Source organism: Falco cherrug, chromosome 1 (assembly GCF_023634085.1).
Source record: "Falco cherrug isolate bFalChe1 chromosome 1, bFalChe1.pri, whole genome shotgun sequence".
Lineage (NCBI taxonomy): Eukaryota > Metazoa > Chordata > Aves > Falconiformes > Falconidae > Falco > Falco cherrug.
The window spans coordinates 99,244,016-99,270,045 of NC_073697.1; the positions used below are offsets into that span (position 1 = coordinate 99,244,016).

General features: G+C 43.7%; 1 protein-coding gene across 4 annotated transcripts; it reads left to right on the forward strand.

Moving 5' to 3' along the window:
* Nucleotides 1-25: 25 nt before the first annotated feature.
* CHEK2 (checkpoint kinase 2) lies at nt 26-24,656 on the forward strand. 4 transcript variants are annotated; one of them, XM_055711279.1, is made up of 16 exons: nt 26-118; nt 4,670-4,924; nt 5,466-5,590; nt 5,871-6,018; nt 6,798-6,888; nt 7,851-7,959; nt 9,777-9,830; nt 10,619-10,680; nt 11,186-11,285; nt 12,986-13,072; nt 13,872-14,035; nt 14,254-14,369; nt 15,676-15,761; nt 23,022-23,102; nt 23,717-23,802; nt 24,430-24,656. In XM_055711279.1, exons 2-16 carry the CDS (start codon nt 4,675-4,677, stop codon nt 24,437-24,439), a joined length of 1,569 nt encoding a protein of 522 aa, XP_055567254.1. In that variant the 5' UTR covers nt 26-118; nt 4,670-4,674; the 3' UTR covers nt 24,440-24,656. The 4 variants fall into 4 exon arrangements, 1 of the variants encoding a protein (XP_055567254.1); XR_003560192.2 differs by lacking the exons at nt 26-118; nt 24,430-24,656 and adding exons at nt 19,240-19,393; nt 20,534-20,588 and having other exon boundaries at nt 3,404-4,924; nt 23,717-23,735; XR_003560193.2 differs by lacking the exons at nt 26-118; nt 24,430-24,656 and adding an exon at nt 19,240-19,393 and having other exon boundaries at nt 3,404-4,924; nt 23,717-23,871.
* Nucleotides 24,657-26,030: the final 1,374 nt, after the last annotated feature.

Genomic DNA, 26,030 nt, shown 5'->3' on the forward strand with positions numbered 1-26,030 from the left:
CGGCCCGGCCTGCGCCCCGCCCGCCTCGCCTCGCCTCGCCTCGCCTCGCCTCGCCCCGCCCCGCCCCGCCCCGCCCCGAGGGTATCGGTCGCTACGGGCCGGCCCCGCCGCCTTTCCGGTGAGGTCGCGCAGCCCACGGGGCTGCAGTGCTGGGGCGGGGCGGCGGGGGGCGCTGCGGGGCTGCAGTGCAGGGTCGGGGCGGCGGGGGGCGCTGCGGGGCTGCAGTGCAGGGTCGGGGCGGCCGGGGGCGCTGCGGAGCGGGGGGGGGGGGCGGTGCTGAGGGCGGTGCTCCCCCCCCCACCCCGCCCGCGCCGCGGCTGGATATCGGCCCCTTGGCACCTCAGCCGGTGGCAGCGGCGCGGCGGGCTGGGCGCAGGCAGACGGTGCCAACGGCCGGTCCCCTCCGCCGGGGGTCCTGCCCCAGCCCCTGTCCCTGACCCTGCCCCTGCTCCCTCTTCAGCCGCGCCGCTCCCCGCAGGCGCGGAAACGTCCGGGGCCCGGGGCTCGACCCTGCCCGCCGGGGCGGCCCGGAGCGCGGGAGGCTGCCGAGCAGCGGGGCCTGGCCGGGGGCCGGGGGGCTTATGGTCGAGGGGAGCGGGCCGGGGGCTGCAGCGGTGCGAGGCTGTGCCGGGGGAAACACCAGAAGGGCCAGAGCCCGGCTGGGACTTGGCTTGGCTGGTGCCGGCCCGGGCGGTGTGGAACGCTCCTGTGGACGCCTCAGGAGCAGGAGGATCAGGGCCCCTCGGTCCTGTGTGGGGTGCGGGGGGGAAACGGCGCCAAAGGCTGAGGTACTTCATGCCGCCTTTGCCTCAGTCTTTGATAGCAAGACGAGTTGTTCTCTGGGCACCCAGCGCCCTGGCTGGAAGGCAGGGAGCGGGAGCAGAATGAAGCCCCCGTAACCCAAGGGGAAATGGCCAGCGACCTGCTGCTCCACTCAGACACAGCCAGGTCTGTGGGGCTGGATGGGACCCAGCCGAGGGTGCTGAGGGAGCTGGTGGAAGTGCTCACCGAGCCACTGTCCATCATCGACCAACAGCCCTGGCAAACTGGGGAGGCCCAGCAGACGGGGGTCAGCCAGTGTGACACCATCTACAGCAAGGGTTGGAAGGAGGATCCGGGAGCTGTGGCCCTGTCAGCCTGGCCTGGGTGCCGGGAAAGGTGGTGGAGCAGATCACCCTGATGGCCATCACGGTGAAGGTGATGGAGCAGATCACCCTGATGGCCATCACGGGGAAGGTGGGTGATGGAGCAGATCACCCTGATGGCCATCACGGGGAAGGTGGGTGATGGAGCAGATCACCCTGATGGCCATCACGGGGAAGGTGGGTGATGGAGCAGATCACCCTGATGGCCATCACGGGGAAGGTGGGTGATGGAGCAGATCACCCTGATGGCCATCACGGGGAAGGTGATGGAGCAGATCACCCTGATGGCCATCACGGGGAAGGTGATGGAGCAGATCACCCTGATGGCCATCACGGGAAAGGTGATGGAGCAGATCACCCTGATGGCCATCACGGGGAAGGTGGGTGATGGAGCAGATCACCCTGATGGCCATCACGGGGAAGGTGGGTGATGGAGCAGATCACCCTGATGGCCATCACGGGAAAGGTGATGGAGCAGATCACCCTGATGGCCATCACGGGGAAGGTGGGTGATGGAGCAGATCACCCTGATGGCCATCACGGGGAAGGTGGGTGGTGGAGCAGATCACCCTGATGGCCATCACGGGGAAGGTGGGTGATGATGGAGCAGATCACCCTGATGGCCATCACGGGGAAGGTGGGTGATGGAGCAGATCACCCTGATGGCCATCACGGGGAAGGTGGGTGATGGAGCAGATCACCCTGATGGCCATCACGGGGAAGGTGATGGAGCAGATCACCCTGATGGCCATCACGGGGAAGGTGATGGAGCAGATCACCCTGATGGCCATCACGGGAAAGGTGATGGAGCAGATCACCCTGATGGCCATCACGGGGAAGGTGGGTGATGGAGCAGATCACCCTGATGGCCATCACGGGGAAGGTGGGTGGTGGAGCAGATCACCCTGATGGCCATCACGGGGAAGGTGGGTGGTGGAGCAGATCACCCTGATGGCCATCACGGGGAAGGTGGGTGGTGATGGAGCAGATCACCCTGATGGCCATCACGGGGAAGGTGGGTGGTGATGGAGCAGATCACCCTGATGGCCATCACGGGGAAGGTGGGTGGTGATGGAGCAGATCACCCTGATGGCCATCACGGGGAAGGTGGGTGGTGATGGAGCAGATCACCCTGATGGCCATCACGGGGAAGGTGGGTGGTGATGGAGCAGATCACCCTGATGGCCATCACGGGGAAGGTGGGTGGTGATGGAGCAGATCACCCTGATGGCCATCACGGGGAAGGTGAGTGATGATGGAGCAGATCACCCTGATGGCCGTCATGGGGAAGGTGGGTGATGATGGAGCAGATCACCCTGATGGCCATCATGCGGCACGTCGGGACAGCTGGGGGTCAGGCCCAGCCAGTGTGGGGTTATGGAAGGCAGGTCCTGCCGGAGGGACTGATCTGCTGTGACAAGGTGACCTGCCTGGCAGCTGAGGGAAAGGCTGTGGCTGGTCTCTGCCTGGGCCTCACTGAAGCCTTGGACACCGTCTCCCACAGCATCTCCTGGAGAAACTGGCTGCTCCTGGCTGGGCCGGGGGGCCCCCGCGCTGGGCTGGCCGAGCCAGAGAGCGGCGGTGGATGGAGTCACATCCTGCTGGTGCTGGGCACACGGGGTGTCCCCAGGGCTCAGTGCTGGGGCCAGTCCTGTTTAATGTCTTTATCGATGATCTGGGTGAGGGGATCGAGTGCCCCCTCAGTGAGTCTGAGAGGACGCCCAGCTGGGGGAGCGTTGCCGTGCCGGGGGGCAGGGGCTGCAGGGGGGCTGGGCAGGCTGGGCCCTGCCCGGGGGTCACACCAGCCCCAGGAGCTGCGGGCGGGGGTTGGGGGCTGCCCGGCGGGAAAGGGCCGGGGGGGCTGGTCAGAGCCGGCTGGGCATGAGCCCCCCATGTGCCCAGGTGGCCAAGGGGGCCAGCAGCCCCCTGGCTTGTGTCCGAAACAGCGTGGCCAGCAGGGCCGGGGCAGTGACCGTCCCCCTGCGCTGGGCACTGGGGGGGCCGCAGCTCGAGCCCTGGGCTCAGGTTCGGGCCCTGGTACAGGACAGACGCCGAGGGGCTGGAGCGTGTCCAGGGACGGGCAGGGGCTGGGGCAGGGGCTGGGCACAAGCCCTGTGGGGGGTGGCGGGGGGAGCCGGGGGGGTTCAGCCTGGGGAGGAGGGGGCTCTGGGGGGGCCGATGGCTCCCTACAGCTGCCCGACAGGGGCTGTAGGCCGCGGGGGTCGGTCTCTGCTCCCAAGTGACAAGGGCCAGGACAAGGGGAAATGGCCTGAAGCTGCACCAGGGGCGGGTTAGGTTGGGTCTTCAGAAACATTTCCTCACCGAAAGGGTGGTCAGGCATTGGAACAGGCTGCCCAGGGAGGTGGTGGAGTCACCATCCCCGAGGGTATTTAAAAAGATGTGTAGATGTGGCGTTTGGGGACATGGTTTAGTGGTGGGCTGGGCAGTGCTGGGGTAAGGGTTGGACTTGGTGATCTTAAAGGTCTTTTCCAGCCTAAAGGATTCTATGATTCTATTCCCTCTGTGGGCAGCTGTGCCTCAGCACTTGAGTGAAGCAGCTGCTGTGATGGACGCCACGCTGTCGGGGCTGTGTTTGTTGGACTTGCCTGCATTTCTGAACACCTCTGTAAAAAAAGTGACACAGAAAGTAAAGAGGAGGCTGTTATGTTTTTATGGCTAATAATGAAAGGTGGCAACCTGGCAAGGAGATTTGAATTAGTCTGGGTTATACATTGAGCTGTATGGCAACCAGCTTGAAAAACAAGATACACTGGTAAACCAAGGAAGCAAGCAGATAGGTAAGTGCAGGTGATCCCAGTGGATGGCAGGGACCCTGGAAAGGCTCACGGACATTATAGTAGCCCCCTGGCAGGATGAACACAGATGCTGTTGGAGAAAGCCAGCTATAAAGATGAGCTGGCCAGTAGGTTGTTTAAGGTGGGGAGGAAGGCACGACGGAGTTGCAAATTCCCCTGGCTTGACAGGGCAGGTAGGTGCTGTTTGTTGCCTTTTCTTGCTGCTGTCTTTGATAGCCGCTGCTAGGGGTACGGTGTGTATCTTTGAGTAGCAGTTTTGTACATCAATTATGTATAGACGCGATAAATCTCTTGGGCACTTTCAGCATCAAGAAAACATCGTTTTGTAGTTCGTAGTTTTCCTTGTTCTGTGTTTCCCTTTGTGCCTGGAGAGCTGCAATGGTTACTGCTTTGTGTGGGGATGATTCGTCAGAGCATGCTGCACATGCGTTGGGGAAATAAAGCGTGAGCCCTGAAGAGCTCGAGTGAAAATCTGGGGATAAGATTTAACTGTTGTTTTGGAACCAGTAGAGGGAGTACCACGTGCTTTTTCAAAAGGAAAACCATCATGGTTTGCAAAATGCTTGGGGATTTACATGTAATGCACACATGCATGCTTTCCTGGAAAGTTTTGCTTTGAAGACTGAGAACAGACATGGACATTAATAGTATGGTGTGTCAGTTTTGCTTTGCTGTAGTAATTGTTTTTATTTAACATTCTCTTTGAAGCCAACATGTCTCGAGAGACTGGAAGTGAAGCGCAGCAGTCTCAAGGTGCTCAACAGTCACAAAGTGGTACCAGTTCCTCTTCCAGTGGGTCACAGAGTGCTAGTCAGTCTTCCTCAAGTTCTGGCACCGTCAGTTCTTTGGACACTGTTCCCACTCAGGAGCTTCCATCGATCCCCGAGGACCAGGAATCTGAAGAACTTGTTCCTCAGCCTTGGGGTCGACTCTTCGCGCTTGGAAAAGGTTTCAGCAATTGTGGTATGTGCATACTGTAATAAGACCCTTGGTTCATTTGTAGTACCTCAGAGAAGTTTTGAGTAGCTTGGTAGAGAGCAGCGTCTTTTCATTTTCAAATTAAGTACAAGCAAATTTAAGTACAAACCTGCAACTTTTGCAGTGATGTTGTACCATGCTACATCCCTGTGTTCACACTGAGTACCCAGATACACAGCTTCCATAGACTTAGAGGAGTTCTGAGGTATTCATATTCTTCGTTAATTGCTTCATTTTTCCATTTCATAATGCATTTTGTTTATATATCATATGAGTCTCAGTATTGCTGAAGGTGAACTGAAAACTCAACTATTACTGAAGAGGGTAAAATTACTAAAATATGGTACAAGGTGTTGATAGTGCATGGTGCTTTGTCTGAATTAAGACAAATAAACTTGATTGTGTAGGAAGAATCTCGTCTTTGTTATCCTGTTCACTACCCTTTGGCATCATTCTGTAGTGCCACAGTTAATAACTTCCTGCAATTTTATGTTTTCTCTCTGCTTTACTTCCGCTTTCTCTGCAGACTGTGTGAATGATGAATACTGGTTTGGAAGAGACAAAAGCTGTGATTATAGTTTTTCTAAGCTAGGCTTGTCTGAGACTGGCTTCTACCAAAACTATAGCAAGAAGCATTTCCGAATTTTCAGGGTAGGTGCTAAGCAGGTTAACTCTCTTTTTCTATCTTGGCATAATTGAAAAAGATTGTCTTTGGTGGGGGTGGATGCTAAATAATTCAAAGTTTAAGTACCTTCACTGTTGCTTCCCTTAATAAGACTCTTGGCAATGCTCCATTATCGGGGTCTATGAAATAACCTCAGTAGTCTGATTTCCTGAGCCAACAATAGTGAATTTCTATAGTCTGTCATATCTTTACAGTAAAGTAATTTTTCCCCTGCTCTTATCTTTCCCGGTTTTTTTTCTCTTTGAGGAAATGGGTCCAAAAAATTCCTATGTTGCCTACATTGAAGACCACAGCGCAAATGGAACTTTTGTTAATAGAGAGCTCATTGGAAAAGGGAAGAAGCTTCCACTGACTCACAACTCTGAAATTGCACTGTCTATACAGACTAATAAGGGTAAAATGTGCTATAACATAAGTAGTTTCTTTATGTGTTGACCAAGAGCGCGTTTCTGCAGTGATTTGAGTATGTTTCTTGCAAACTGAGCTTCTTCATGTGTGCTGTTAAAATACAGCTATGAATCGATGTTTTAGTACTTGAATAAAAACTACCCATATCCACCTCAACCCTAGAAAAAAATGGGAAAAAAAGAAGAAAATTTAGAAGAAGCTGCGTCAGGAATCACCTTACTAGAGTATAAACTTTGATTGTTGTTTTCCTGGTTTTGAAACATTTTTGTGCTTGAGTAGCTGTGTCTGTGTGGGTGGGAACAGGGGAAACGGACTATTCAAGGGAAGTTGAAAAAATCCCAAGTACTTACTGGTGCTGCATAATAATTAAAAAACCCTCTTAAAAATTAGCAGGTTTGGGGGTTTGTTTCTTTATCTTTGCTTTCCCACTAAGATGCTGTCATCCTGATTGTCACTTCTCTTTGTTCCCTGCTGTGACATCAGAAATCTTACCTATTTCGTCCTGAAACATAGTGTTAATCGATCAAGCTCTGTTGTGAAGTTAATACCAAAGATGTCTTTTTCAGTAATAAGATCACCTACCTAACCCAATAGCTGATGTCATTTATAGCATCAATTAACTTTTTATATATTTATGTTTTTCTTCTAGCAGGCAGCATTTTCTTAGTTACGTTGTTGACTATAAAAGCTCAGGAAGCACAGTTGTTTATTACAACAAAATTTTAAAGTTAATAACAGGAAAATGATTTCCACTCATCTTCCTAGTGTTTGTATTTTCTGATCTTACGGTGGATGATCAGTTGGTGTTCCCTAGAGAACTCAGAGAGAAATACATCATGTCAAAGACTCTGGGAAGGTAAGCATCATTCTTTCTGCAGTATTAAGCATTGATTTTGTTACCGTTTTCAGTACCTTGTGCTGGAATGATTACTACTGTTAATTGAGCTGCTGTTTAAAAAAAAAAAAAAAAAGAAAAGAATGAGTGATAACACCTGAGCAAACCTGTTCTTTACAACAGCTTAAACAGGAATTTTGGCTTTATTCCTATAATTGGCTTGGGGTTTGTAATCTACCATTAGTTGTGAAACCCAGTTTGTTGGTTTTTTTCTCTGGAAGAGAATAAGGTCTGTAGATTTTTGACAAGTTTTCAATTGTATATTAATTTACTCAGTTATTGGAAGTAGAAGGAAGAGCTTTATGTCAGAATATAGCTTTCTACAATCAGTGTTGATACAGAAGGGGAAAGAACTGTTGTTGGGAAAAAGAGAGGCTATCTTAGGTGGAGGCTACTTTTTTATCTTTTGGAAAAAGATGGTCAGTGAAGAATTTGGACAAGAATGGTTAAAGAGGAAACAAATCCAAGTGCAAAATACAAGGATCTCTTTTTGTAATAAAATCACTACTTAGTAAAAATAGAAGTATTGTCATACCTGTTCTTCAGATTTATGCAGCCTGGTGCTGATAGAACTCTTCAGTAGGTTGTCTTCTCTTAAATGCAGTTTTGTGATGGAAATGCTGACAGAGCTTGTCCTTGATATTCACTGGTACCGTGTACAAACAGATCAGTTGCTTTAAATATTTACTCCTGCATTTTTGAATGGGTGGCCCTTGGGATCACTTGCTATTTAAATAGACTTCCTAACTATTGAATGCTATCTGAGAAAGTTTTGACAACATGCCATATTCATGTTGGAAAGTTGGAAAGCAGCACCCTCAAACTGTGTGTAATCCAGTGCTTTCATTTCATTTGTCTATACTTGTTAAGCGGATTTTTGAAAAGTATTTGTAAGCATTAACATAGCTGTGCTTTTACCTTAGTGGTGCCTGTGGAGAAGTCAAACTGGCATTTGAGAAGAGCACTTGTAACAAAGTTGCGGTAAAGATAATCAATAAGCGGAAGTTCATGGCAAGTGGTATTAGAGAGGCAGTAAGTATTTTGGTTGGTTTGTCTGTTTTTGGCCATCTTGCAGTGGTCTTGAAATATTTGGTAACCACTCTGACTCCCCAGCTCTCTTCAGCTACAGAGGGTTTTCTTACTTAATGTCTTCTGTATGTAATTTCAAAATGCCTTTTGATCTTACAGAATCTATAGAATTCTGTAGAAAATGCTTGCTTTTATTCTTTGACCATGTTGCATTATGTTCATAATTTAGGACTGTTTGTTAATGTGATATATACAAAAGGTGGTGGGGAGTCTTGTGGGGTTTATCTCCTAAAATGCATCAGATGGGAACATCATAACCAGCAGAGTCTGACCAAAAATTTACAAACTCTGCTAATTTTGTTGTATTCTCCATCATAATACTTTTTAATAAAATTGTATGATTTCATGTGTCTAGTCTTGTAGCAGAAGCCTGAATTTGAAGGAGAAGAACAAGCCAAGTGGCTTTACTCCAACATGAGAAAGAGACCCAAGCAACTTCCTATCTATTACTCTAACTTTAATGTTATAGAAGGGTATAGGATAAACTTTGAAGAAAAGTACAGTTAGAGGCAAAAGTGCACGGAAGAAGGAGTTATGTAAGTTGTGCTGCTGTGGATTTACTAAAGTTGAATCAGGTTGGATTAACCTTATTAATTTCATTGATGAGAAAATGGACTTCAGAGCACAGATATGATATACAGAATTTGTCCAAACTGACAAAGTGTTTCATCGTGTACCTTATAGGAAACTACTGCTCGATCTGGGAAATATTTTTGTAAAGACATAAATTCTAAGGTGGAAAGGTGGCTGAGGAAAGGATGCCCAGAGGCTTCAGTGAGAGCAGAATTAGTTACTAGTGGAAATTTTGAGAATTTGTCTTGAGATTAGTCTTCTGGACTATTACATTTAAAGATCGTGGCACAAAAAGTGGGAATATACTAATTCAGCTCTTTGGCACTGACTCAAAGTCTCTGTTGATGGAAAGGAAGGTTGCAGTATCATGTATGAAGAACTGCTACTTTTGTATGCTGGAGTAACAGATGTTGGATAATGTTTAATGGTGCAAGATTGTGTGCTTCAAGATCAGCGACAATTTTTGCTGTAATCTGCACTTTTCTAGTTCAGAGGAGGAGGTAGATATACTTATTTGCAGATGAATATGTGACATCATTGTGACTGAAAATTGCAAAATGTAATTTTGGAACACTTCTAATATGGATTAAGAGATGCTGTTACCAGTTATAATTATTAAGAAATGCCATCGTACAAAAGAGAGATAGGACTGGTTCTGGAATGTTGTATATGGATTTGATCGTGTGTGTTCAAAGACAATTGATTTGGATTGGAAGAAGAACGAAAAAAACCCCGCTGGGTTAATTTCATGAGTTGAGCCTAAGCCACAGATTAAAAGAATCTCTTCATGTTATCTTGCAAAATAAAGGCTAGATGAGAATAGCATTTAATTTTAGGGTTAGCCCATATGGAAAGCATCTTGGAGGGAGGAAAGCTGTTTAAAGGACAATATTGATACATACTTGCCAAGATTTTTAAATTTTTTAGTTTGGAAATTAGGTGGAGATTTCTAACCTGCAGTGAAATTACATGTCTGGAGCAGTATCTTGGTACAGCTAGTGACAGCAGACTGTTCATTTACTTCACTGAAGGCACCTGATCAGTTTATGGAAAAAGATTATATGTTATGGTCAATTAAAGTAGCAAGGGACATGGAATGATGGCTCTTCTGGTACTGTCTTACTTCTAATGTGTCTTATTCCAGAACACACTGTCTTACCCAATATGATACTTGATTCTTTTGATAGAACCCAGCTTTTAATATCAATACGGAAATTGAAATTCTGAAGAAAATAGATCATGTGAGTGTTACTGTACATTGTTATTCCTTTTTGCTGCCCACTGTACTTCTGTAGTTCACTGACCTTAGTGTAGTAATTAAATTTTATCTCTTTAGGAAATGTTAAAGGATGCATGTAATTTTTCCTGTAAATAAGTCTATTGAGTGCTCCTTTTTTTCTCCTTTTAAGTATACTGTATCTTTGCAGATTGGAGGCTTTAAAACCTTGAGTAACAGAGATGTAAATCTGAGAAGAAACTTCACAGAAGTTTCAACCTGAAACACTGTTGTTGAAATCTTTCCTTGATGCGTGTTTTTGTAAATACTGCCAGATAACCAAATATAATGATTCCACTGGCAATTTCTTGAATTTGTATCCCCTCTTTTTCCTGCTTCCCCTCCTCACCCCCCCTTCCCCGCAAAAGGCATTTCTTTTACTTCCTTAAGTAGAAAGTTTGTATAGCTTAATGAACTTGCCCTTGCTTCCCAATGTACTATTGCATATAAAGAAAACACTGAGGGTATGGTAACTCACAGCTGGAAAAAATAAGGGTGCTTGTTGAGCTGTACTCAGTGCAAGAGTTGAATGGTTTTGTGTGTGTAGGTACAGGGGAGAAGACAACACACTTGAATATTAAGTGTTTGCCAAAGCCTGGGGTGCTAGTTGGTTGTTCTAAGTGTTAGTTTAACTGGCATGGTTGAAATCATACTGAAATAGGAACTTTAGGATGATAAACTGTTGATAATGTCAGTTTTTACAAATGATTCTACCTTTTTCTGTGTGTCCATTTGTGTTCCCTTTTTTATTAGCCTTGTTTAATCAAGATCAAAAACTTCTTTGAAGCAGAGGATTACTACATTGTTTTGGAATTGTAAGTTACCTGTTTGAAAGTAAATGCATAAAATGAAATGTTTTTCATAGCCGCAGAGCATGTGTCTAGTTCTGAACTCGGTGTGTGTGTGGGGGTTCGTTTGTTCTGTTTTTTCTTTTGCTGGCTTCCACTGCTCTCTGAAACCTCTGTAAAATTAGGAACTAGGATAACCAGGTGAGTAATCCTTCAATGGTGTGAAGGCACTTAGTGCCTGGATAGCTACCCACTATGCTCCTGTTGTGGATTGCTGCCACTGTTTTGATTTTGAGTCCTAAGAGGAGGCTGATCAAAACTCTTGCAGCAATGCCCAATGCAGACTTGGGAGATTAGGTCTAATTCAGCAGTGTGTGCTGTGCTTACAACATTGCTCACTCATTTTCGGAAATATATTCCTTCTCTGTAGCCAAAATAGCCAGATGTTTTGGTCTCTCTCTTGTTTAATGAGATGAAACTTTAGGAAGTAATATATTGACCTGAATATATTTAACACCTGCATTTGTTTTAGGATGGAAGGAGGAGAATTGTATGACAGAGTGTCAAGGCCAATCAAGATGAAAGAAGCTACCTGCAAGTTGTATTTTTATCAGATGCTGTTGGCTGTAAAGGTACATAATCATGAATTCTTCCCAGAAAAATACAGTTATGCATATGAATGTCAGTCAGAAGAAATTTTTTTGTCATTTGTCACTTCTGAAATCTGTGCAAGCAATCAACACAGTGCTTTTCATAGGATACTTTAACAAAATTCTTCACCTCAGTGCAGCCAAAGAACATTCAAACACTCTTACTATAAACAGGGACGAACGTAATACTACAGGCTGTGCTCACTGGTGGCAGGATTATTGTGAGACTTCTAGCAGTGTGTGGGCAGAGTCATCAGTGTAGCAGGCTTCAAAAAAATTAGTGGTCAGATGATTTACTATGCGCTCCTGAATAAGCATTTCAGTTCAGTAGACAACTGACTTCAAGACTACTTTTAATAGGTCTGAAATACTAAATATTGGGTCCTTAGATAAATTTCTTCTAAATTCATGAAATGGTAAGTAAGCATGTTTCATTAGTAACACCTGCAAGATTGTTTTCTACCTCTACTTAATTGTCTGGACCTGACTATGCTTTCAGATCAATTATTTTCCTTCTTTCTTTTGGCTCAGTTTTAATATCTTGCAATTGCCAAAACCAGAAACTTAATAGTTGTTCTGTAGTAGGTATTAATAAATAATAAACCTAGAACTATTTCCCTCATTAGTGAGTAAACTATTGTATTTTTCCCCAATTCTCATTTTTGAGACGGCCAGTCATGTAATAAAAGCGGTGTCATTACCTTCTGCTTCATAATGATACGATGTTTTTAGATATACTAAAGAAAAGCTTCCCTTTAGTGTAAATGTGAAGACATCTCTAGTATGTATTTTGTACTACTTATTATAATGTTAGAATCAGTTGTTCCTAGTTTTAACACAGACTTTGTTGTATCTTAATATGCCAGTCATTTATGACTGAACTTTGATTCTTGCTTGCTGTGAAATGCTCTCCTAATGAAGCCAGAAGTCTGTTCTCAGATTTGGAGTCAGTAGAAAACTGGGTAGCAGACCCACATGTAGGCTTCAGAACTACAGATAAGGGAACAAGTCTACACTTGCCTCAAGAAACTTAACTTTTTCCAAAATCCTTTGTGTATTTAACCTGACGTTGATCTTCTATCTCATCCTTGCCCAGTTTTCCTAGTTATATTATCAAGTTTTTGAACCCTTTTTCAGCCTCCAGTTCTTTGATGACTGAGGTATTTTTTAAATCTGTCTGCTATTACTCACCAGTGTGAGGACTGTTGTGGCATTGTGAACTTAACTGTCTCTGCAAACTGAAACTTGGACTCGTATTTAAGAGGGTATGGTCACACAATAATAATGACTAAAAGAAAGAAGAGACGTATGGAAAACCAGAGTTCCTACAAAGGCAGCATAGAACTTTGGTTTTCCTTAGTGCTGTTGCTTTTGCGGACATGAAGAAAGAAGTCTAGCTTTCCAGAATGGGAAGGATGGAACGCCTTCCCGGTCTACATGCTGTGCTTGCATTGAGATTTGGCATTTGAAGCATAATGGTTTCTAAGGTTGGGGTGGTTGGGTTTGTTTGTTTGTGGTTTTTTTTTTTTAAGTGTCATAAGCTATGTAGCTTCACATGCATGCATGCTTCTTGCACAACCATTTCAGTTATACTGCTATTGCTACATGAAAAATTGGAAAGCTTACATTTTTAAAAAGTTGGTAGTCTGTTTTTCTTTGATTATATATCTGAATATGTCTAGTATCTCCATGACAATGGAATTATACACCGCGATCTAAAGCCAGAGAATGTGCTACTTTCATCTTCTGAAGAGACATGTCTTATAAAGGTAAGGAAACTTACATTTCTTCTTGTTCATTTAGAAATTTGGGAGTATTCCTTCCCATTCTTCTCAATGTTTAGTTGAACACAGGAAAAAATTACGCAATTACTCAAACTATGAAGTAACTTAAAACATTGAGGGTTTTTAAAATAATTTTAGTTTTATTTTTGTGGATGTTTCAACCCATACACTTACCTAAGAACAACTGAGAAGTGTTGTGCTTATGTAGCATTTAATTGAGTATACAACTTCAAATGCTGAATTTTTTTTTCTCAATAAAATCTAAATTCTTCAACTACAGACAGCATTTCCACAAATATCCAGGCTGTATGGTGACAGGTTTTTTCATTGCTGTGATTTTTTTTGTGTTCTTTTTTGGGGGGGGGCAGAGGGCAGAGAGGGTAGAGCTGGGTTTTTTTTGTGGGTGGTTTTGTTTTGTTGGGTTGTTTTCCCAAGATAAAGCATTGAATAAATTTGCATTCTAAACTGCTGATTTTGCAAGTAATCTGTTCCAATAAGTTACAGGTCCTTTATTCTTTGGCTGTCTATTTACATACAAATCTGAGAGTACTTTTTGTTGGTGTAAAGTGTGATCCTGTCTCATATTTCTCTCTACTCCTCCTCTCCTGTTCTTAGTTGTTTGCTGAATACTTAATAGTGTTAGGAGTAAATTTTGCATAGTCATGTACTGGAACTGACTTGGAAGGAAGAAACTTAATGTAACCTCCTGATGTATGTTGACAGTATGATATGTTCTAGTACAATCAATCCTAATATGTAATGCATTACCATTTTTAAATACAAGATTACAGATTTTGGACAATCCAAGATTCTTGGAGAAACTTCTCTTATGAAAACATTATGTGGTACTCCCACGTACCTTGCTCCTGAGGTTCTAAGTTCACTTGGGACTGCTGGATACAGCCGAGCTGTGGACTGCTGGAGTTTAGGAGTTATTCTTTTTGTATGGTAAGAGATTGTGTAGATGCTACCTTCATTGGGCAGTCATTAACATACATGGCTCGAGATTTGGAAACCTCATGATCTTTATTAGGAAGCAAAAATGTGTTTAAAACTATATACATCTAAAAGACGCTATGATAGCAGATGCTTTAAAATGTGTGATTTTAGTGTTTCAGTCACTATGACAAAATCTGTGTTTTAACTTGTTTTCTTCTTTTATATAGCTTGTGTGGATATCCACCATTTAATGAGCAAAATACTCGGCTATCTCTGAAAGATCAAATCACTCGTGGAGAATACACGTTCATTCCAAAAGAATGGAAGCATGTATCAGACATGGGTATGACTCCATTACGGGGGTAGTAGAATAGCTAGCTCTTTTCTTGTAGTTTTTGTTTTCCTTTAACTTCCTTTCAGCTGTATGGCACATTGCATGTTGATATGTTTAGTTCTTAAAGTAGTCTCTTAAAATGTTTTGGTTTTTTTAAGTTCAAAGTTGAAACATTGGAAAGAGCAGATATATTTTCATTAAAGAGATTTCTTAGTAATATTTAGCTTCGTTAACTACAGAAGTACAGAGTTTGTGAGGACATATGTCTATTTTCCCTCTTTTCGCTTTTTCTTCCGATTTTATCAAGCTGGTCTACAGACTTTGCCCTGCTCAAAGACTCTTCAAATGTTGAACAAAAAATGCCAGGGATTTAAGGGATATGAGTTAGAATTCTGAGAGAGAAATGTTAAGAATAATTTCATGGTGCTGGTCTTTGAGCTTAAAATATCAGCCACATTTGTGGAATTGGCTATGAAGTATGGCCCACTCTAAGCTAAGTAGCCTGCAAAACTATTTGAGTTTTTGCATAGCAAACAAAAATGGTTGTTACTGTCTGCATGCTTTTCTTGTGCACAAAATAATTGTAGTGTTTGCCTTGGATACTCCTTTGTACATGCAGAGGAGTTTCTAATCAATGATGTGATCATTCTTTTTCTGATAACTTTACCAAATATAACTCCTTCCTGAATTATTTGAAGCTTATTCAATAATAAGTCAGACATATGAGAATGGAAATTATGTTAATGTCATACATATTCCTGATGGTATGTACAACAGAATAATGCAGTGCAATGAAAAGTAAATCTTGCCAAAATTTCTTTAAATACCGTGTTTTTCACAGTGTCTATTAAGCAGTTTCTGAAGAAAATATGTAACGTTGAACATGCGTGTGTATGTCTTGACTCTTCCATCTTCCCAGATGGATAATCTGCTTTCTAAGACACTGTAAACCAGGAAACTAAATTAAGCTGTCTTTGCTTGGCTGCAGTAATACTGAAGCTTTTAGGAAAACACTGAACTTCCCGTTCATGCTTAGAACATAAATTGTGGACATGCCCAGTATATCTGCTGGTAATTTTGGCACACTGGGAGGTGTTGAATCATGTGTATGTGAAGGAAAATGGTTACAGTCTGCAGCCCTCCCTGTGCATAGAAAAAAGAAAAGCGATCTGCCCAGCCAGTATTTTTGGGCATTGTTCTGAAGTGTTGTAAGACACACCATTGCGCATAGCTTTGGTGTATGCATATTGCAGAACTTATTTTCAGGTAATGAATTTACTGATCATATGCCAACCAACTTTTTTTATTATCTTAGCTCTGGATCTTGTGAAGAAGCTGTTAGTAGTGGATCCAAGCAAACGTCTTAAAACAGAGGAGGCCTTAGAGCATCCTTGGCTTCAGGTAGGAACTGAGTCTTAACTGAAGTGCAGCACAGATGGGTTGTTCTGGGGATATTCTTGATGTGAAGTCAAAGGCAGTTCAGTAGCCTGAATATTGGGAGGTTTTGTTGATACAGTGTAATTTACTTCTGCAAGGAAGCAGGGGAACGCTGGCTGCTCTGATCACCAGTGATGTAATGGTGCCTGATCCACTTCTGTGGAGAACACTGTAAAAGGGATACAGTGATGGGCAACGAGAGCTTCAATTCTTTAGCTTCAAGGGAATAGCAACTGTTACCTTAATTCAGAGCTTAAGTCTGCCTGTCCATAGGTTGTCTCTGACAGTAGCCAACAGAAGAGCAACTGCATTTCATGCTTCTTACGGGCATGAGCTGCGCCTCTGCCAGCTGGCTATACAGTTTCTGCTGGCTGCTGTAAGACCAGAGAGATCCTGCTGCCAACTTACAGAAAGAGAAGAGTGAAGGAAAAGGCCATAAGCTTAGGAATTACTTGTTTTACTGGCATTGTCAATGACATGTAAGAGGAGCCATCAGATCCCAACCTGTAGGATGACAGATGCTGTAGCCACCACTTTCCTGTTGGACAGCTCTAAACCAAACAGAGTGAGCATTCTGAACAGACTGCTTCCTTGTTGGAAGCAAGACGATCTTGCAGCACCTTGTTGTGTGTCAAAGCCTTTGTGGGATGGAGCCTTCTCTTCTTTGCAGTGTACAGAACAGAGTTGCGTCCTTGCTTTCCCAACAAGTAAATGCTGTCTCTGCAGCACACGGATTTTCTTCTTTTCCTGTTCTTGTCTTTTCCTCTTGCAACAGCAGCTAGACCCCCTGTTGCTTTTCAATGTGTTTATCTTCTTGGCCTGGTATGCTTTCTTGGTCCTTCAGCCACAGGGTTCTTTGCAACTGTTGCTCTTGCTATTTGTAGTCTTGTAGCCTTGCCTGATGCTGTTCAGTGCCTTTTCCCACCCTGAACACCTCTGCTTGATTTGCTTAATTTGATTTCTCCTTTGCCCTCTACTTTGTCATGAGGTATCCATAGGTACATTTTACCTTGCCACATCGCACACTCTTCTGCCAGGGAGAAAAAGTAGCTTCATCTCTTCTCCAAAGTGGTCACACTATCCTTGGTTTTGTGTCTGTTGCCTTTGCTCTTTATTATCTGGGTAACGCATTGTCTTTGTGGCTTAACTATCTAACAGCCCTGCAGCTCACATGACAACTTAGGCCCTCTCTGCACAGGCTGAGGGCATTTCTCAGCCTTGACAAATTTTCCCTCTTTTCACTTTTTACTCCTGATGCAGCCTGACCCATGCTAGAATGATGTGTCTTACTGCTGACTGTGTCAGGATCCTTGGCAACAGCCATAAGAACTTGTATAGGAGAGCTTTTTGTTTTCTCTGTCTCATGATCTTTGTTACATTGTCATATAAAGGTGGCTCAGAACAGCTTAGGTCCTTGCCAAGTAATGTCATCCTCTCAGACTAAATCTGCAGTATCTCATGGCTGATGACTCTGCAGTAACCTGCATTCAGGTAAGGGAGAAGGACTCAGATTCTGTGATTTTTCCACCTGTCCAGCTGAAAGAAGGAATTTCACAGTTCATATGTTCACTGTTCTGTGGTTACCCCATGGATGTTTGACTGGATCATATTTGATAGGCATTGTAGAGGGTACTGAAGAGTTCTGTCAGGCTAAACTAGGTCCTGTTCCAGCCTATCGCCTTTAGCTGAGTAGGGTGTAAGGACTCCTGCAGTCCTGTCATCTCTGGCCTTTCCATCGGAACAGCTGTGTTTTCTTTGTGGGAGGAAGATGAAACTGATGTTGATGTTAAGAGAACTGGACTTCAGTGGTCCTAATGGTAAATACCAACAGTGAGCACCTCGTGGGGAGGCTTGGAGTAGGTAGAGCTTGCAAGTATCTGCCTGGGTCAGCACTGTAGATCAGTGGTGGTGTGGTTAAGCACAAGTGATAGGTATCTTCCTGCTTCTGTGCTGTGCCATCCACCTAGCTGCAAGTCTGTTGCTCTATTTAATGCCAGCCTTTCTGTCACTAATTCTTTCACACCAGCCAATTGGCATCTGCTAGAAGGTGTGGTGCCAGCTCAACAGCAGAGGTTGCCAGGCCTCTCTATCTTCATTTTTGTTGAAGGATACTGGTATTAAGCTGCTCTTCTCCATACTCTGGTCCTGCTTCAACACCCTTTGTATGCTTCCATGACCTGCTCTGAATTTAATGGAAAATCCTGGATCTCTGGATTTTTTTTCTCAGAAAATACAGCCCAATCTGCATCTGTAGCTAGTCTGTGCTTTCAAGTTTTTAGTCCCTGCAGAGAGGACTGCAAAAAAAAAAAGCATCGAGTACTCTGCTGAATGCCTTCTTTCAATACAACCAGCAGCTTCTGCATCCTTTCTGAGACAACCTTTAGAACTCTTTAACATCTGAGAATCAAGATGTGTTTTTTAGAGACCAAGTGTGATTGTGGTTCTGATAGGATGGACCTTTTCCTCTGAGCATTGTAACAGAGTCCCACTTCCTCATCTTGTTTGTGTGGGCAGGCAATACAGAATCCAGCAGAGTTTGTTTCTGGCAAGTGTCCAGTACTACTGTGTTCTTACTATGATGAGTATGAGTAAGTATCACTGGTTTGGGAACCCTCTGAGTAAGAGGTGATGGTTTCCCAGCCTCCTGTTACAGTTTAAATAGGTTTGTGAGAGGTAGTCTTTAGGTGGTCTTTTATTGATTTTGGCACTCTAGAGGTGACCACTGGGCCTGTGAGCTTTCCTGGGTATTTTTGCTTGAGGAGGCTGAAGAAAGTCACCCAGCCCACCTCTGAGCCACACAACGGGTTCTATTTATTCATTCCGAGCATAATGCTATTGATATTCTCCCACTGGGAGCAGTGTCTGGTTTCAGATGCTTAGCTAAAGAGCATAATAAACAGGGTGGGAGCAAGGGAGTATCGGTTGGTGCTCAACAGCTGGCAGCTTCATAAGACAAGAAATGTATTTGGATGACTTTTTAAGTCATTAACTCATCCTAATTATACTGCTGGGCATCAGAAGATTCTTCCTGGCATTCCTGTTTTTTACTGCTGTAGTCTTGTGTATAACTTCTACAGTGAGTTAATCAGATGTACATTCTTGCATTTAGATTATAATTCTGAGCAGGAAATGTTACTGATAAATGGTGCTACACTGATTGTAAGAATCGCTGGTACGCGTAGTGGGAAAGGGGGAATACAGGACAGTGATTTGGGCAAGCTAAGAATTTGAGATATTTCAGTATGTAAACTCAAGTTGTTAGCATCTTGATTATATACTCCCTTTAGGGACAGCTCTTCCTGTTATGTTTAATTTCAAAGACAGGACAAAAAGTTTCAGAAAGCATCATACTCGCAAATCCAAATGTCATCTACCATTCAGATTCCATTCTTTAAACTGTTTCCCTTCACGGGCTGTTACTAAGAGTATCAGTTGTTTATAGGTGATGTATGCTGCCTGCTTGGAAGGCCAACATCCGATATGTTCAGTTCTAGATATCACACACGTGAATACTACCACCAAAAGAGCTCCTTGAATGCTGTTACTGTGAGTAGTGAGAAGGAGTTACTGGCTCCCCACTCCCTCTTGTGTTGTCTGTAAGTATTGTCTTCAAAAGTTAGTATGGAAAAACCACAACAGACGCATACTTTATGTGTTCAGCTAATGCCTGTTAGGCCTCTCTAATGATTTTGGGTCCACCACAGGATTTTTAAGATATTAAAAGTAAGCATGTTCTCCAAACAAAGCTTAATTTCTACAGCTTTCTTTAAACCAGTAATACTTTCAAATTACTGTTTTGAATACCTGTGCTGTTTACTCCATTCTTTGCCTAAATCTAAAACTTTAAAACTTAGTGGGCTGCTTAAACCAAAGTACTACTCAGTGGAGACTTCTTACCTGTATTTGCCAGGTACTTGATAAAACATTTTTCAAAGGCATATAAACAATTGCCTCTGAAAACTTCACTGGGATCTTTTGAATGGGATGAGATTAGTTTGGTTGCATGCTGAAGAAAACCTCAGGTGTCTGTTATATACGTGGAAAAATATTTATCTTCTTTTACCCATCAACTCAAATGTACCCACCGTCAAAACAGGTGACACTAGAAAAGAAAGACAAGTTCCAGTTCTTTATAAAATAAGCTGGATGTTTACATCAAAGCCTTTCTGTAGTGCTTAAACATACTTAAACCAAAAAAAGGAGATACTGCAAGACTCCGTAGCTTAGAAAAAGAACCCCCTCCCCTGCCTTTACACAAAAAAACAGTTAAAATGTTTGAAATCCTTAGGAGCTCGATGATCCTTATTTCTAATTGTCTGTATTAGTGAATGTCCCCATTCACTTCTCTTTCAGTTTCCCAGTCTTTACTGTGATAATGAAACAAAATTATACAACCTGTTAGCTTCAGTCAGTTGTTCAGAATAAATGTCTGGTTTTGGTTCTAAATCAGTTGTTCAGTTGGTGAACACAGTCAGTGTTCAAAGCTCAGCCAGAGGAAATGATCTGTATTAAATTACTACGAGCAGCTACTTCATTGAGTCCTGGGAAAGGTTTAAAGACCTGATTTCAGGTTTGGAAGTCCAGTTTAGGGTTTGCAGGATATCTGTAGCAACCCATTCTAATAAAATTCCTGCAGGAGAAATAGCTGAAACTAGAGAATGAGATTTTCTTTTTAAAACAGAGAGTAGACTGTGTCAACTAAATGTCTTGTTTACACTGATTTCCTGTTCCCTGAGGTTGCCTGGCATATACCAAGAGCACCCCGCTCACTGGCAGCTGAACCAGCATGAGGTTACATGCTAGCTTTTTCTTTTGAAATGTGCCTGACTTTCTGCTAAACTAGCTGTTTTTAACGCAGAGTCTCTGCTGCCTTTCCCTCCCCTGTGCCATCCCTCCCTCCTCCTAAGGCTTCTGCAGCCAGGCCTGTTTGTGCACGATAGAGACTAATAAGTCCTCTTCTTTTGCAATGCATCTCTCCCAGACACTTTCCCTCCGCTAATCTCAGCTTCTGGCTTACCACTTCGGGTAAACAGAGAATGAATGGTGTTATCCAGTGAACTTCTGCAGAGATATGAATGCTCTATAAAGATGCAATATTTGTTGATAATTGTTTGGGTTTTCAAAAGGGAAACTTCAGTGAAATGGCCAGATTCTGAATATTTGCTTTCCAGATGTTTCCATTTACAACGTTTCATAGTTTCTGCGGACTTACTTATGTTAAGGATAACTGAAGGATGCTTTTTAAGATAATGCATTTTTTTAAAGTTTTGTGTGCGTGTTCAGTGGTGTTTTGTGGGTTTTTTGGTTGTTGGGGTGTTGGGTGTTTTTTGTTAGGCTATAGGTGTTTTACTTGTTTTACTTGATTCTTCTGTACCTACTGTGTACAACAGGTTTGCTTTTGGCAGGGGAGTGGTAATGAAAACTGCCCAAATTTGGGATACTGATGAAGCTAAGCTAGTGGAAATGAAAATATGCTGTTAGAAAGGGAAGTCCTTATGAGAACAGAATGTAAATCTGTAAGGGAAATACTTGTTTTTCAAGAGTAATTAACTCTGTTTTGGTGAAAGCAGGCCCCAAGTCCTGATGAGGCCTCTTCTGATAAGGCTGACTAATTAATTACCTGCACAAACGTCTAGCCTGTATGTTCTGTTCTTTCAGTGTTGTTACACTTTGTTGAATGATATTGCAAGTTCAGTTTTAGCATGACTAGTATTAGCTAAGTGGTTATTGAGGGGAAACTGTTTCTTGAATGAAATAGAACTGCTTTTTCTTACCAGCACTGTACATAAACCACCTGCTCAAAATGCTGCTGTGCTGTGTATTAGAATCATAGAATCAGAGAATGGTTTGGGTTGGAAGGGACTTTTAAAGGTCACCTAGTCCAACTCCCCCTGCCTTAAGCAGGGACATCTTTCACTAGATCAGGTTGCTTAGAGCCCTGTCCAGCCTGGCCTTGAGCCGTTCCAGGGATGTGGCATCTACCACCTCTCTGGGAAGCCTCTGCCAGTGTTTCATCACCCTCATGGTAAAAAAAATAATTCCTTTTATCTAGTCTAAATCTGCCCTCTTTTAGTTTAAAACCATTACACCTTGTCCTATTGCGGCAAGCCCTATTAAAAAGTCTGTCCCCATCTTTCTCGTAAGTTCCCTTGAAGTACTGAAAGGCTGCTCTAAGGTCTCCCCAGAGCCCACTCTTCTCCAGGCTGAACAACCCCAACTCTTTCAGCCTATCCTCATAGGAGAGGTGTTCCAGCCCCTGATCATCCTTGTCGCCTCCTCCGGACTCACTCCAACAGGTCCATTTCTTTCCTGTGCTGAGAATTCCAGAGCTGGATGCAGCACTGCAGGTGGGATCTCAGTGGAGTGGAGGGGGAGAATCACCTCCCTCAACCCGCTGGCCACGCTGCTTTTGATGCAGCCCAGGATACAGTTGGCTTTCTGGGCTGTGAGTGCAGATTGTTGGCTCATGGCCAGCTTTTCATTCACCAATACCCCCAGGTCCTTCTCCACAGAGCTGCTCTCCATTCCTTCATCCTCCAGCCTGTATTGATACCTGGGGTTGCCCTAATGCACATGCAGGACCTTGCACTTGGCCTTGATGAACCTCACAGGGTTCACATGGGCCTCCTTCTCAAGTTTGTCCACGTCCCTCTGGCTGGCATCCCATCCCTCAGGCATGTCAACCACACCACTCAGCTTGGTGTGGTCTGCAAAGGTGCTGAGGGTGCGCTTGATCCCACTGCCTATGTCGCTGGTGAAGACAGTAAACTGTACTAGTCCCAATTTGGACCCCTAAGGGACACCTCTCGTCACTGATCTCCATCCAGACATTGAGCCATTGACCACTACTCCTGGATGCGACCATCCAGACAATTCCTTATCCATCGAATAGTCCATCCACCAAATCCAGATGTCTCCCATTTAGAGAGAAAGATGTGGGGGACTGTGCCAAAGGCCTTACAAAAGTGCAGACAGACGATGTCATAGCTCTTCCTGTGTCCACTGATGTAGTCACCCTGTCACAGAAGGCCACGGGGTTGCTCAGGCAGGACTTGCTCTTGGTGAAGCTGTATTAGGAAGGTGTTTATGTGGGGGGAAGTGGGGGAACCTCCTTTTCTCCTTTATCCATTCATTCTTTAATTGCTGATCCATTTCATTAGCCGAAGTGTAGGCTTTTCCCTTGAATATTCCATATACTACTTAGAGTTACGGCTTTTTTTACAGGATGAGGATATGAAGAATACATTTGAACAGCTGCTTGCTCAGACACATGGCAGTATGAATCCACCTCAAACATCAAAAATGGTATGTGTAACAGATTGTGTGAAGGTTACTACTTGATGCATAAACTAGATTTTGAAGTAATAATCCATAATAAGAAAATCAATTAATTTTGAGAACTTAAGAGAAATGTGCATTTTGGCTGTATGTAGCAGTCTTCTAATGATCTCTGCTTTCTGAATAGAAAAGCACTTCTGTGCTTTGGCAAGGCACTTTGTTTAAATGTATAGAAACAGTCTCCTAGGCTTTAAAGAATTGTTCATATATTTAAAATTGAATTGCTGAACATGTATGTTTTGATGGATTCAAGTCACAATGTTTAAGTATTCAAGGAAAAATTCTCATATTACTGAAAGTAATGGAAAGAAAGAAAGAAAGGATGCTATTGTGACATTCATTACCAGATGCTAATTAGGAGAATTTTAAACAGTAGTGGAAGATGAAACTGGGGGCAGTAATCTTATATGAGAAGGATCAAATATAATTAGATAGATCTTGGTAGAGAAACATTTGTTAGTCATGCTGTTTTTTTGGTCACAGGAGACTTTATCCAACATCTGTAATTCTGTAGCAAGTAAAACAGCTTGGCTCTGTCTTACCTGATTTCATGTAGCCATCCTGCTGTATCTTTCTTTTAGCCGACCAGAAAGCGTCTCCATGAAAATGAGGAAGAATCTGGCTCTTCTAAACATGCTGTTCCTTCTACATCATTTCAGAAAATGAGGTGAAAAAAAAAAAAAGAGAAAGTGACTTTGTTAATGATAAGTTTTTTACAGAAAGCAGAATTTTTATTTAAGAAAAATCTTAATAATGGAAAAACCGTTGAAGATGCAATTGCTAAATAAAAATAAATTTGCAAGGCTGAAGTGACTGCTGTGTATGTGTGAGGATCTACACAAATAGTCATGTTCCATTCCATCCAGCTGTCTGACTCAAGGCGAGTATGAGAAAAATGCGTGTTCTAAGTCACTAAAAAGTTTTAGGCTAGCTTCATCACCACCTACACTCTTTCTTCTGTTCCAGTTTCTAGGGTAGGCATGAAAATAGTGCTTAGACCTCACAGATCAAAAAGGAATATTAGGTTTGCTGAGCTTTTGCCTGAGACACAGTATTACCTGACACAAAATGCTGCCCACAGACTTCTGAGGACACATACTGATGTAAAACTACTGATGGAGCTTGAGGCACTTAGGAGTTCAGCTAAAGCTAAATACTAAATACTGGGCTGGCAGACTCAACAGTGTTGTGATCTGTGAAGTGGTTGAAGGCTTTCAAATCAAAAGTTACCATCTGCATGTTGTTTCTAACCAGTTTCTTCTTGAAAAGTGTTTACTATGTTTATTTCACTTAGGATGGACTGAGTAAGAGGAAATGATAACAAGTGATGTAAGGAAGATGTGTAAGTTCCTGCCAGACAAGAACTAGGAATTGAACCGAGAGATAAGCAGTTTTTAATTGCTTGTCCATTAAGTGAAAATTTTCGACTGTGTGCCTCTTACTAAATGATATTAATTTCATTATTGACTAAAGGGGAGCAATTTAGTAACTTTATTCTAAAACACGCATTTTCTGGTTAAAGGCATTTCCTGTAAATTGAGTTGGAAAGAATAAACCCTAATGCATAATGAAATAAGTGAGTGCAAGTAGGAATTAAGACAAGACATTTGTGAGTCAGCTTTTCCCGTATGATGTGCCTATTGCAGAGATCTTGTGTGTTCTGAGATATTTGATAATAACCATTGATAATGATAAAATGGCAATTCTTGTACATTCATATTTTTCCTAATGGACCAGATGGAGGAATATCTGTGGGCATCTGTATAAAAAAGTACCACTGGTTCAAATCTACTCCGGATACACAGGGGTGATAAAACAGAAGAAATGCCTGTCTGTCCTCCACTGATGTGCCTTTTCTCGTGCATGGGTGTGACTGATTGGGACATCCTCAAAGAGTTCTGGTACTTACTGCAGCCCATCTGAAGTAAAAGGGAATACTCAGCTGCCATATGCTGGGTAGAAGAATCATAAAGGACTTGGTGTGTTTTGGCTAGGTTTGTGAACTGGTGTACTGCCAGAACCAGTACCTCTGAGACTTGCTTACCAGTGATTTTAAAAAGACCTGCATCATTACAGTCAAGAAAATAATTCTAGCTACTCCTTACACTGCAAGTTAACTGTAATTGGCCTTTTAAACAGAAAGAGAGAACTTCCATAATTTATTCCTCCATCTTTTTTACATCCCGCTATTGTTAGATTTTTTTTTTAACTGCTTTGCCATCCAGAAGGACATTGACAGGCTTGAGAGGTGGGCCTGCGAACCTCATGAAGGCCAAGTGCAAGCTCTCCTGCATGTGCGTCAGGGCAGTCTCAAACACAAACACAGGCTGGGTGGAGAATGGATTGAGAGCAGCCCTGAGAGAAAGACTTGGGGGTGTTGGTTGACAAGAAGCTCAACATGGCCCAGCAATATATGGTCACAGCCCAGAAAGCCACCCCAGCCCTGGGCTGCATCCCCAGCAGCGTGGCCAGCAGGGCGAGGGAGGGGGCTCTGCCCCTCTGCTGGGACCCCCCCCCAGCGCCACCTCCAGCTCGGGGGTCACCAGCAGAAGGACACGGACCTGTTGGAGCGAGTCCAGAGGAGGCCACGGAGATGGTCAGGGGCTGGAGCCCCCCTGCTGTGGGGACAGGCTGGGAGAGCTGGGGCTGTTCAGCTGGAGGAGAGAAGGATCGGGGAGACCTTACGGCACCTCCCAGTGCCTGACGGGCTGGCAGGAAAGCCGGGAGGGACTTTATTTAGGGCCTGTAGTGATGGGACAGCGGGGAATGGCTTTAAACTGAAAAAGGGGAGACAGATATTGGGAAGAAATTCTTCCCCATGAGGGCGGCGAGGTGCTGGCCCAGGCTGCCCAGGGCAGCTGTGGGTGCCCCATCCCTGGCTGGGCTCAAGGCCAG